The sequence below is a fragment of the Anneissia japonica genome, unplaced genomic scaffold (genome assembly GCF_011630105.1).
Source record: "Anneissia japonica isolate Jap-2015-1 unplaced genomic scaffold, ASM1163010v1 scaffold11144_len554210_cov170, whole genome shotgun sequence".
NCBI classification, from domain to species: domain Eukaryota; kingdom Metazoa; phylum Echinodermata; class Crinoidea; order Comatulida; family Comatulidae; genus Anneissia; species Anneissia japonica.
In genome coordinates, this window is record NW_022708762.1 from 292,243 (window position 1) to 306,306 (window position 14,064).

Below are 14,064 nucleotides of genomic sequence, written 5' to 3' on the forward strand. Positions count from 1 at the left end.
CAATATATAAACTGTGCTTTGCTGTAAATGTTATAAATTGTAAGTGTTAAATGATATACAGGATCTGTGATATATTCAACTTGTGTAATTATGTAACGTACATTTTATTGTATTAAAAGTCTCGCCTCAATTTTAATATTGTATTATGGCTGTACAGTATGTTACTTTTATAAACACACTGCGAGAGCGTGTCCGCTGTTTTAAAAGCGTCGTTTCCAAAATAAAGTTATAATAATTATATAATAGTATGCAATGGAAACAGCAAATCATTTTAAAGATTATTAAACATCACCATTATTTTCATTGTCATTCGTATTTATACAGGCTGTACAAAGATTTGAAATTAAGAACCATTTTCTAATATTGTTTAGCAAACAACCTTTAAAGATTGTCAGAAAAGGTCGGAAAAAAAATTAAATTTTTTTCTTATTTAGCTTAAATATTTCCCGAACGCATCTAGGCGAATGAGAAAATAAAAATACAATTTTAATGATGAACGTAAACAGTGTAAAAATGCAACTGATAACACTATTAAAAACAATTAAAACCAAAGAAAAGATTACCATTAAATAAAATAGGTCGGGTCTTCATTGATTAAAATGTGACGAATTAACGATAATTGAAAAAATTCTAATTTTAATTTCAATCATTTACACGAGCACGGAATTTACGCGAGCACGCACGCGCGCAAATATTCGATTATATATGAATTCTTATACGCTGTCCATACAAAGTGCTGTTAATTATAAAATATAGTTGTAAACCCAATTAAGTGTTTGAAATTAATATGCAATGTACGTAACACATATACTTTGCATGTGTTCCGGGAAGATTATGAAACAAAATGGACGGTGTGTACCACGTGACTTTCGTAAACCAAGGTGCGGAATGTCGCAACTCTTTATATATATGGCTCTGTTGCATATTCACCACCTTAATTAGTTGTTAATATAGTGTGTACTGTATGCAATAAAGGCTAGCGCTTTTATCATGCAGAATGTATAGTTGCGTGGTTATGCTCGTGTCATTCTCAAAACCAGCTCATTATATGGTTGCAGCGGTGGATACGCAAATTAGTAGCACCATCATATTTATTACATCAACCATAAAATTTAGCGCTATTGATCGGGTATCGTTGACAAAAATAAAATTATAAAATTGAAATCGATCAATTTTGTTTTTACACAATAGTGTATTCAAGGCTTTTAGTTGGCCAAATATACAGTAGGGCCTACTGGAATTAAATTTTGTTTATGTTTTATGAAAATGATTAAAATCTAAACATAAAGTTTGATTAAATTAGTCAAAATTAAATTTTTCAAAAAAATTTGTCTAAACTCTAAAGTACCTGTAAGTGACCATCATTGTGGGTAGAGTTTTTAAGATGAAAGAAGACAGATTTTCAAACAAATGTGGCCTTGTTCTATGCTTATTACCTTTTGCCCTTCCTCCTTTCCTGCCAGCCAAGATTGCAAAATCACATTCCCCTAGATTTGAACTCTGTATAAAAGCATATGAAATATTTTTTTCCTGCACAACTTGAAGAATGCAGTTTTAGCTCATTGCAGTAGTTAAAACAATGTAAGGTCTGTCATTAAAACTAGACATTGAAGCTTCCGTAATTCTATGTAAAAAGGTTTTGTTTTTAATAGATACTTGTGCCGAGCAGCACTGGTTCCTTTGAATTCACAATAGTGCCCAGCTGTTCCAAAAGAGGTTCTAAACTAAAGGTTGCAAAAGTCTGTTAAATCAATTGGGTCGTCAAAAGGGAGACACTGATTGTTTTGATTGGTAAAAATTGCTTTTAGTCAGGTCAAAAATTAAAGTTTCCAAAATGTTATGTACAGTATTTAATTTTATTGGTTTGTCAACATAGATGCTTGCGCCAAGCAGTGGTGGCTCATGGAACTTGCTGATAGACCAACAAGTCCAAAAAAAGTCTAAATTAAAGGTTGCTAGTCTCTCTTTTAAGGCAGTGGGGTTGTCAAAATGGAGAGAGTTTTGATTTAGGTTGATAAAAATTGCTTTTAGTTCACAATCTGCCATTAGAATGTTTTGTTTAGGTTTGCAATCAGTATTTTTGGGAATTACGTCAGCCCCCACTCCACCTAGTGTGAAATTATTTAGAATAAATTATTGAAATGGCTAAACCTCTGGAGCTTGCAGGGACCAAAGTTCATTTGACACCCACAATGGGAACGCATCTAAAACCTGGCACTCATTGCACCCGACTGTCATCTGCCGACGCTATTCTGCGGAGAACGCAACACCATGATTAGCACAACGGATCGTTTTTAATGACGATCCATTCATCTAGCACTCAATGGGAACAAAGTTGGATTTGTCGAGCGACAGTCATACAACCACCGTACAATGCAGTTAGTGCCCAGCTTATTCCACCTCCATTGGAATATAGATACCAATTATCATCCACTAATAATTGCTTTGTTTTTTGCTTTTGTCTTTAAACAGAGCCTTTGGGGAATGCGAATCTCTGATGTATATATCAAACCAACCAATACACAAAAACAACGAATTGAACCAACATGGCAAACTTTTAAGAAATCCAGACAGCAACGCCAACTTCATGCATGTTAACAGACCTTCAATGGGTAGTGTGTCATCACAGAATCAAGCCACTGCCGAAAACGATAACTTTCCTCCAGCATCCTCTGAACACAGTCAGAACCGTCAGCCAGAAGGCATTCAAGAAGAAAGTGTTATTAGTGAAAAAGCTAATGAGAACAGAATTGATGAAGATGATAGGGTACACAGAATATCTTGGGCACAGGACCTGCGTAGAACATACGATAGACCTCCAACTGATGGACAATCATCGCCGCACATTTCTGCATCAAATGGTAGACACTCTGCCAGTCGAGGCATGTCTCCTGTAGAGGAGAAATCAGCTAGGCCTTATTCCAGTGCATCTCCAGCACTATTATATGCTACAAATGCTCCTCACCTAGCCAATCATTCTGTGTTACAGTATACTTCACCACCCATGGTACAGTATAGCACTGTACCTGGTTTTCATTATGCACCATATTATGAGCCGTTTGTACATCTGCCGGTTCATTCAACAGTGATGAGAACAGCACAGTCTTCCTGTTCAGAGATGCTGGCAAATATGGGAAGCCAGGTGAGACCAGGACCTCTTTTACCTCATTCCTTGCTACCGACCACTGTTCCTCCCTATGGAGCAATTGAGGGCTCACCATTACCATCGCCAAGGGAGTATCCCACACCAGGCTATCCCATTCCCGGAAGTGGAATCTATGTTGTGGGCGTTGAACCAGGCAGTCGTAGCCGGCATGCTTCAGGTGAACAGTGGCAAGGGAATGAGAAAAATGAAGAAAATCCACATCCCCATCCTGCACGGGAGAGATGGGAAAGTCATGAGAGAAAAATCCATGAAGTTGATGCTAAAACTGCTCATAATGATGGAAAAAGTTCAAGAGGACCCTCTCCAAGAGATTTACATTCATCAGGTCACCATGTCCGATTTAAAGAACCTCCATACCAGACAGAACTGAAACAAGAAAGAGCGTACCACGAATCACCAAAGGTAGCCCATGTCCTTCCACTTCAGCCAGCACCGAGAAAAGAGCAGTATCCACACCAGTTACCTTCTGGGAACATGCAATCATTATACGCTAACGCTCTGACCATACAAACATCAATGCAGTCACCTCCACAACTCGTATCTCCTCCGGCTGCATATTCCAGTTTGCAGTTACAGCTTAGTCCAACACCTCAGGTTCGCTCATCAACGCATGCAACATTTTCGCAGAAAACTCAACTGGATGTTATTGAGTCACAGGAAGCTTACAATACCTTACGAATGAAAGATTCTCCTAAAGCAGCCAATAGAAGCGATGTCAAGATGTTACATGGGACGAATACTTCGCACACCTACCCTCAACCTGCTACTCACAAACTGACTGCCGATGCAGAGTATCCCGGTCCGTCCACCTTCCCCTCATATTTTACACGTGGCTCAGTGATTCAGTTGGCTAGTGGTGTATTGAAACGAGTGGAAGACTTGTGCACTGACGATTTCATCCAAAGTGCGGCAGTAACTGATGGTCTTAAGATTGATTCAAGTACAGTAGTGAGAATAGAGGATGTAGCAAAGAAGCCGGTGGCTATAATCAGCTTCTCAGTAGGAGAAAACCGTGAACAGGTAAATACTGTACACATTTCCTTTAAGTTTTTTTTTTTTTTGTTCATTTTACAGTCGAGTTCGCCTAAGTCGAATCTAATGGGACTGGCATAAAAAGTTCGAGTTATACAGATTTCGACTTGCACATTTTCGAAAAAAAAAATAACATTGAACAATACTGTTTGCACTCAATGCCCACAAAATCGAATTTCACGCAAAACCGAACATTTTCTTAAGTCCCAAAGTCATTCCTATTCTTCTTTTAATAAAATAGTTTCCGAAAACATGAACTCCCTATTCTAAATCTCGGACGATTTGTCCAATTTAGGACGGTAACACTCACTCGAAAAACCAGACGATAGTTTAATAGACATCTCTTAACGACAAGCATACCACACGTTGTGAAAACGAGACGCTTAGCTGTACTCGCATTGCCATGGAGATTATCTGTTGATTAATACGACACAACAGTAGACGTTTTGTTGGTTAATTATGAAGTGAAATTTACGCATTCCAATGTTTTAATAAGCGTATATTCTTGATTTTAATCCTAAAAAACCATTTGGAATCAACCTGCAATAAAGACGGAACTCAACAAAGCAAGTTTCTACTGGTTATTCTTTTCAGTAGATGTCTAATTCAAATTTGTTAGATTCGTCGGTGTAAATTTCAAATGCACCTCATTCATTCTTTAAACTCAATATGCTTTTCAAAACATGTTGCTAATTTAATTACGGAGGAAATTTGTAGAGAATAAAATATAATTTGTTAGGTTTATTTAGATTTGACTCTTAAAATATACCATGAGGGTTTCTTATTTGTTTTTTGTTTTGTTTAATAAATTTGTTTTTAACAATTAAAACATTCTTGATTAATACACCGAGCTTGTTACTGTCACGCATTATGAAACTTTGGGCGATCTGACGTCATCACAGCCGAAGCACATTTCTAGTCTACAAAACACCCCACGAAAATGGACCAATTGGCGGGCAGGCAGAGTTTCAGACTGCCGACCAGCAAGTGGCATTCCCAGCGAAAAATGCGTGCTTGGAAAAACATAATCAGACCTAAAGAAATGCACGCCAAAACAATATAAAAGTCGCATCAGTTTTATTGGTAATAATTAAATTTGCTCAGCAGTACAGCAAAACAACAGGTACTGTACGTATTATTAAATAGGCCTAATGTGTCGAATTTGCGTTGGCTAGGCATTCAAAAGAATCCAGGGCTTTGATAAATTAATTAAATAGCTAGGCCCTGACTACAACAATCTTGTTCGAAATGGGTTCAATACAAGTTTTACAAACTGAACTGGAGGGAAAACTGAACATTGGAGCCGGTCCAGAGGGGTCTGTATTGTGAGAGTAGACTGCAACTTACGACATACAATCATGTGAGCCAAGTTCCACAGCGCGCTGTCTGAGATGTTAGTTTTGATATGGCTAACTTGTTGCCGTACAACAAGGATTGAACTTCGTATTTTCCCACGGCTGTGTACTTTTCCCACGTGCACTACTAAATTTGGAACTTCGACTTGTGTGGTTAAAATTACTTTAAAATCGGCCTATCCGGACTGGAAAATTCTGTCGATATAGCCGAAATTCGACTTATAAAAATTCGAATTAAACAAACAATTTACGCAGTAATACATAGGAAAGAATTGGGACTTTTTCAAAAATTCGACTGACGCGAATTTTCGACTTAAACAGAGTTGACTTTGGCGGACTTGACTGTATATCCATTATTTTTTTTTTTTTTTTTTTTTTTTTTTTTTTGTTTGTTTTTTTTTTTTTTTTTTTTTATGATTTTTTAGTATATACTGCATTTGCACTGATATAATGTATGATGTGGTAGTACAATTTTTTTTTTGAAATGAAGTGTTAAGGTTCATGGGATTTTTTTAATAAAATTGAATGTGTTAATGTTCATTTCAGTTAATTTCATTTAAGACATTCATCATACCAAGTACAGGTGTTAATGTAGTTTTATCAGGGAGTTAGTAATTTGTCCTATGTTTTGACGGATGACCAGTGACTGAAAGCAACTTGTCCAATAATGGATTACTCTATGTTTAGAGTAATTTTGACCTGGTTTCTGCAGTATACACATGCTCCTATCAAGAGCCTATTTCTTTTGTCTCCCATCACTTTTTTTAAACTTTTAGATGTAATAGTTCTGTTGCTTTCATATTAATCCATAGCATAAGATAAGATAAAACTCAATTATCACGAACTCAGATGCAGGAAACATGCAATTGTATCAAGTTGAAGGAACATATTAAGACCCACCTGTTGATATATTTTAATTAAAAATTATAATTTGTCAGCTTATTACACTTTTTTTCGGAGACAATCAATCAATCGTTCCATTTATGTGGTGCGATTCCAATAGCTGATGCCCAACAATTCAATGACTTGTTTTGATGTGTTGATTTGTGTATCTAATTTTCCCGTTAGCTATAATTTGTGACTGGCTTCACATTAATTCACTAATAAATTATAAAATTCTTCTACTAACATTTTAAAAGCACTGTGACTCCAACAGCCCACTTGCAGTACTTACTCGAACTCCTTCCTAAATATGTCTCTTTATCCTCCCTCCATTCTTCTGACCTTAAGTTGCTCATTGTTCCAACAGTTAACACCAAATTTTACGACCACAGATCATTTCAGCTGCCACACTTTGGAACTCCCTCCATCGGTTGCCATTTTTATGACCAAATTCAAAGGTCACCTTTTTAACATCTGAACATGCACAGCGCCTTTGATTTTTACTTTGGTTTAATTAGCGCTTTATAAATTATTATAATTATTATTATTAATCATTTATGCGTTTTATCAATATTTCTTCATTAGGTTACCGTTGAAGCTACTTTGGAACACCCTTTTTATGTGTTTGGTCATGGATGGTCTTCAGTCAATCCCGAGTTAACATTGCTTCGATATAATCTCGAATGCCACAAACTTGCTGTCGGGGATGTGTGTGTGTCGCTTACTCCAAAGGAAAAGCCCCCTTTCCATAAGGAAGAACACCCAGAAACTATTCAAAGGACTTATACTGGTAATAAAAGACAGCGAGTGACATACTTGAAAAATCCTTCAGATCCAAGAGACATTGATAAGAATAGGGATCCATATAGCTCGTCTGAACAAAGGCAACACATTAACACTGTTAACCCCATGGAACATTGGTATCGCCCTCCAGGGATACATACGGACAAACATAACAATCTAGCCAGTGAACTGAAGTCTCTTGATGTCTCCAGTTCTGGCTCTACAAGGAATGTGTCACAGGTAATGTGTAACACTAGAACATCAAATGCCTCTGCAAGGCCGGACAGCAAATCCAGTTCCATCAAAGGTAAGCATACGTACCAGACTCTAGAGGAGGTAAAAGAGGAGGAGGAAGAACCTTCAGAACTGGTGACAAAACAAAAGACAAGCCATGGAAAGACCATTGAAGAGCCTGTAGACCATCTTGCCAAGATCACAATTGCTCGATGAATACAAGATGCTGACGACAAGTCTCCATTTTTAATGAGGAAAAATTGAATCTCTGGTGGCCAAAGTTAATGGATTTTTAAAGTCAACAATTTTATTTTTTACTTTGTGTGATTCTTAGTGTTTTGTGCTGATTATGAAAATGATGGTTTTTGTTTTAGACATGCAGTTGAATTTGCTTGCTTAAAAAAAAAGCATGAAAGCATTAGTGACCAACTCTGGCAAAACCCTACATTCGTCGCAATTTCTAATTTTGCACTAGCACCAATCACAATTTTGATTTAAATATAATATATAATATTATTAAAGAACATTTCTGCAATATATCAATCACTAACTCTAACTGAAGTGTATAGTAAAATAATCCCAATATTGGTAATGAACTATTGATTTTGGAACCTTTGGAAGCTGTTTTCTCAAAACCTACATGGTTGATATCCAGTAAATTAAACACTCATGCAAATACTCAACCAATTTCCATTAAATAAACATTAAAAGTGGAATACATGAAGAATTTTAAAATACCAAAAACTCCAAAAATTTTTCATTTTTCCTAGAAAACGGTTGGTTTTTTGCCAGAGCTGGTCGCATTTTATTCAGTGTTCATTTATAGAGGCTTCTCCAGTTACATAACATTTCGAGTACAGGTGATGATAGTTCATTGTTGAAGTTTTAAAAATATATGCTTTCTGTAAAAATATGAAATTCTGTATTGGACACTATTAGTGTTAATAATAATAATGTAAAGTTCCTGTTCACCATCCTCGTTTAAAATAGCTTGCGTCATTGTTTTTGGTGACATTTTTGTGTCTGTCACTTTGAGAATCAATTTTTTGTCAATCATAACTCAGAAGCTTTTTTCAATAGTTGGAACCAGGAATACATGCGTCCCACAATATACTCGACCAGTGTCTGGTCTACGAATGGCTGTAATTGTTAGGACCTTCACAAGTATCAAAGTGCCAGGGTTTAATGCACCAGTGACTTATCTAAATTTTTGATGAATGTACCGTATATTTCGCAAATAAGGCAATCTGTGTATAAGCCGACCCCAAGTTTAAGAAGATATTTGGACGATTTTTTTTATATCATAATCCCCCCCCCCCTGTGTTTCACTGTCGGAATTCCTACATTTTCCTGCTCTTTATGGACTGGATGCTGCATCTAGCTGGTTAAAAACGGAGCCAATTGAGGGCTAATCTTCCAAATAGTACCATTGTATGGTTATTTCTGTTCATCAGAATCTTTAATTTCCCCACATTTAAAATTGCGTTCATTAGTATCTTCATTTCGGTAGTAAATCTGCATGTAAGACGAACATGATTTAAAAATTAAACATTTGTATGTGACAGTTGCGCACATAGATGACCTCCTGTTTTTTTTATTGTTAATTGTTATTTTAAGACTTGTCTTATATGCAGGAATATACGGTGATTTTACCAAAACATAAAATTGCGTATTAATTATTATTACACGATGATGTAAGCATTTCATTTTTTTTATTTTACTATATATATTTGTACACACTGAAGTTGATTTCACCCTCGGGCCATTTTGCCGTTGTTCAGTTAAACTGGAAGAGATATTGAAATTCTTCAGAGATAGGTGCGGAAATTATAAAGAACATTAATGGGTACAGGATGTAAATCCAAAGGTTGCTCCATGTGATTTTAATAATTTTTTTTTACATCTCAAAAAGTTGATGGGCTGTCTCTTATACACATCTAGATGTGTATAAGAGACAGCGTACCAGACTCTGGAGGAGAATCTTATTTCCCCACATTTAAAATTGCGTTCATTAGTAGCTTCATTTCGGTAGTAAATCTGCATGTAAGACGAACAGGATTTAAAAATTAAACATATGTGTTGCGCACATAGATGATCTCCTGTTTTTTTATTGTTAATTGTTATTGTTAATTGACTTGTCTTATATGCGGGAATATACGGTGATTTTACCAAAACATAAAATTGCGTATTAATTATTATTACATTGATGATGTAAGCATTTCATTTTTTTTATTTTACTATATATATTTGTACACACTGAAGTTGATTTCACCCTCGGGCCATTTTGCCGTTGTTCAGTTAAACTGGAAGAGATATTGAAATTCTTCAGAGATAGGTGCGGAAATTATAAAGAACATTAATGGGTACAGGATGTAAATCCAAAGGTTGCTCCATGTGATTTTAATAATTTTTTTTTACATCTCAAAAAGTTGATGGGATTATAGTACACAAATACTCTAGCATGCTAGTAGTAATGACTATTGTCACTTGAATATAATTTCTTTATTAATGATCAGCATAGTTGAAAATATATCTGGTTCCAACAGCATTCATATAATTTTATCATTTCTCTTTGATTCAGTCACAAACCTCTCTATTATAAATATGTCTCCATACCAAATTTTTATAGCTTTTTCGTATTTACAAAAAAAGAAATCAAAATTAAACCATACTTTTTAAACAAAATATAATAATGTGAATGTAAGTATATAGATTAGGTAACGATAATTACAGTGACCCAATCCTACAATTTTATTTATTTTTTTTTTGGCTAGGTAAATTCTGTACTTCCTTTAGTTGCTTTAAAGCCCAAAGAGTATGAATCATACCAGTAAGGGAATTCCCCTTTTGCTACCCTAGAATTCGTCTGGTTTGTTATAACCTTTTAGGAATAACCATAGTCTACATTGTTGAAGATCCAGTGTCCAATAGTGAGTAAGTCCAAGGTGTCTATTAATAGATAATATCAAGAAATCATCATCAGTATAAATATTCAAAAGCAGCCATGAATATTCATAATTATTCAATATGTTAACTATGCTAGGTGGTTGCAATCAAGATGATGTGGATATTGATGCTGTAGTGTTGTAGCTGGTTTAATGTTTGAGGATGTTAAATATTGTTACAGACCGCGCTTTAGGCTGTTTTGTTGCACTTAGTTCATATTAGGGAGTTTTCGCAAGTCAACAAGCACAAACGATGATAATGATAATGACGTATTCATTATCGTTTTCGTAAGGTTGCGAAAACTCCCTATTTAACACATACACTACTGCTTCATTTAGTAATTAGTCAAACTGCTAATTGAGTCAATTCATGCAATTAATTTCGGCTACTTCAGTAGCATAGTACAATACTTAAAGCTTGGTCTACACTATCAAATTTTATGTGACAAATTAGTGGGATCAGGACATATATTGGCATGATGTCATTACACCCATATATGGGCATATCACTTTTCTTTTTTTGTCACTTAAAATTTAATAGTGTGGCCAGAACTTTGGTTAAGCTTGCACATAAAGCCTTGTTACTAAGCAAATAATACCATACCGAACTTAACAGCTGATTGCCTCTACAGCTAATGGACATTTGTAGAATTTGTTTCAGCTGATGTGTCAAAACCACAAGGCACGGATATAAATTCAATGTGTAAATTAGGTTTACACAGGTACATCAGTTCAAAAAGCTATAGGCTATATTCACACAGAGCATCTAACGGTTAGCAGAATTAAGATTAGTAACATACGCGCTCACCTTTGCGATCCCCGATCTAGATATCAAAGAAATTGAAAATGCATGCATCTGACTGGTTGAAAGTAGGTGAACTTGCTAACCGATAGAACACGCTAACCATTAGCGTATCCACTTCCTGGGAACGGTTAGAACCGATCAGGCATTCTCACACGTATGCTAATGGATATGGTTAAATGTAGCTTTCGATCTGGCTATTAAGGCTCTAGTTTGATGCTAACCATAGAGACACTCGGCTGTATCGTCTGCTTGGGTAGCATTGTTTAGTAATGAAGGGGTGTCATTAGATCATGTGGTGCATATAGTGACATGGTAATTTCCTATATTAACAAAATAATTTATTTTGTGTATGAAGTTTTTTTTCTGTTTGACTCTGCAGTCTTTTTAAGTACGACTGCAGTTATTATTCCAGTGGTTTTCTCATTATTGTGGCCAAAACAAAAAAGTGCCAACCAACTGTGACCCTTTCCACTACATTCATGGAGCTTGCTTTGGTTAAATATTAATATTTTGAGATTTGATGAGGATGTCTAACCTATATAAAGATTGTGCCAAGTGTTCGTTTATCAGATACAGTACATTAAGTGAATCATTGTTTGTAATGTGGGGGAAAGTAGCATTAAAATGCATGATGGTTTCAAACTTAAATTTGAGTTGTAAAAAAAAAAACCTGCTTTGATTTTATTTGTTAGGCAGTAGAAGGGATATTAGTAACTTGTTTGGTAACAGCTACATTATATGATTACATTTGATTATTTCACCAATCCTGTAAATTGGTTTATATCTATAGTATATAAAACAGTATAAAATACTAATACTGTACAGTACAGAAAACCTTTTTATACATGGAGTGTAAATTTCCAAATTTTCTGAAGTCCATATATTTTGTTTGAAATTTTACAGTTAATTGTTAAAGTTATAATTACAACATACAGTATATGGCTTTTCTAAATTTATTAAATACCGTAAGTGTTTTGTTTTTATGCCAAATTCTATCAAGAAAAACATGTTTTTCGTCCTGGTTTGTTAAAAGAGAAAAGGATGTGCAGTGACACTGAATATGCAAATTATCTCTGTGGCATACAATATATTGCTCTAGTCAATCATGGCAGATTGTGGCCAATTTAGAGGCAAAAATACAAAAATGCTTATTAGTGTCTCGCCTAGTTGGCACTTTGGTGTTTTGCAAGATACTGAATATTATTGACACCACATATTAAAAGTTTTCGGCACATGCGAAGGCTTTGAGTTCTCGTCTGGTTTGTGTCAAATCTCTGTTGTCATACGGCGCAGGACAGGCGCAAAAACAAGAGAATATGACCTTGGGCCATGTCATTGGGAAACCTATGACTCTCAATTAATTCTGCACACAGACACACAAGGACTAAACCTAGTCAGTTCGGGCCTAGACATACACTCATTACTTATAAAAACAATTTCTGGCGTTTTGCCTAGTGAAAGTAAAAAAAGAAAAAATTGGCAGGCTAAAGAAATTAATCAGAGATGGGACGAGAAACATTTTTTTTTTACATTTGACCTTATCACCTTTAAAAAAATAATTATAAAAAAAAAATATAATAGCGGTGAAAGCATATGGAAATAGGTTAATAGTGCTGTTTGTCTATTTGTTAATTGTGTCACAAATTCAGCTACTCTTTCAACTAGTGGAGTGGAGAAGACTGTGTTCTGCTATGTTATTGTTTTTGTATGCTATGGCATTAGGTTGAGTGTGTACTTGCTTTTTCATGCTCTTATCTAAAGCTTAACTTTTAACTATGTGAACGTAGGGATATATATGATACCATAAATGAAGTACTGTAAATGTTATTTGACACAAGCACTGGACAAAGTATAAGGAACTTGGTTTTTAATTCCATGAAATTGCATCAAATGATGGTAAGAGTTATGTTGGAGATTATTGGAGGAGTTTCATGGTGCTATACGGTATGATAGTGGTACTGTACTATGTAATGATAATGGTACTTGTTATGTGGATTGATTATATGTTGTGAGTTTACCAGTATATGGTATGATGGTATTGCTACTACCATCATGGCATGATGGTAGTACTACATTATAGTAGGATTTATGCCTAATGATTGTAGTATTACCAATATTATTTATATGATAGTTACATTGGTATTAACATGGTATGATATGATGGTAGTACCAATCAGTGTATGGTATGGTATGATGATGAGAGTAAATATTTGGTATGATGGTTCTACTGGTATATGGTATAATGATGGTACTATATGTATTATGGTATGATTACCATCTTTGAATTGATGGTAATATACATGACCGCTATTTTACCGTATACAATTACCATTTCTGCTCTTTCAATACTTAATCATTTAAGCTCTCTTTCTCCATATACAGGGATGCAACAACTAGCTTTGCTGCTTGCCAAGATTTGAATTTTTTTGAGTTTGAAAATATGTGGGTTTGTTGTAAAACGAAGATGCTCTGTTAGCATCTGTAGATGTGTGTGTCGATGGGTCTTCAGCCTAAAATTCAAGTTTATTTGAAAGTATTTTTGTGTGTTTTTTTTTAACAACAATATAACAGCTGAAATACTGCTAATTCTTATATATTTTATAATTTAAATTTTTTTTTTCCTCAATTGATATTATTTGTAAATATCAATTCTATAAACATATTTCCAAAATGAACTTGCCTATTTAATTGTACCACAGTGAATGAATCTTGTTAATATTGTATTATCTAGTCATATTCAGTGTGAACAAAAAACAATCAAATAAACTTGAGTTTTAAGCTGATATGCGTCATCTTAAAAAACAGGCAGGGATTGTTATAAGCTTTAAAGTCGAGAAACGGTGTGTGCGTTTTCTACATTGT

At 35.0% G+C, this 14,064-nt stretch overlaps 1 protein-coding gene across 3 annotated transcripts in view; it reads left to right on the forward strand.

Moving 5' to 3' along the window:
• Nucleotides 1–9,353, forward strand: part of LOC117106555 — a 24,128-nt gene extending 14,775 nt beyond the window's left edge. For all 3 annotated transcript variants that reach the window (XM_033247936.1, XM_033247937.1, XM_033247935.1), the window contains 2 exons: nucleotides 2,473–4,186; nucleotides 7,021–9,353. In XM_033247936.1, the coding sequence (XP_033103827.1) occupies nucleotides 2,498–4,186; nucleotides 7,021–7,668 (2,337 nt within the window). In that variant the 5' untranslated portion in view covers nucleotides 2,473–2,497 and the 3' untranslated portion in view covers nucleotides 7,669–9,353. The remainder of the gene's footprint in view (nucleotides 1–2,472; nucleotides 4,187–7,020) is intronic.
• Nucleotides 9,354–14,064: the final 4,711 nt, after the last annotated feature.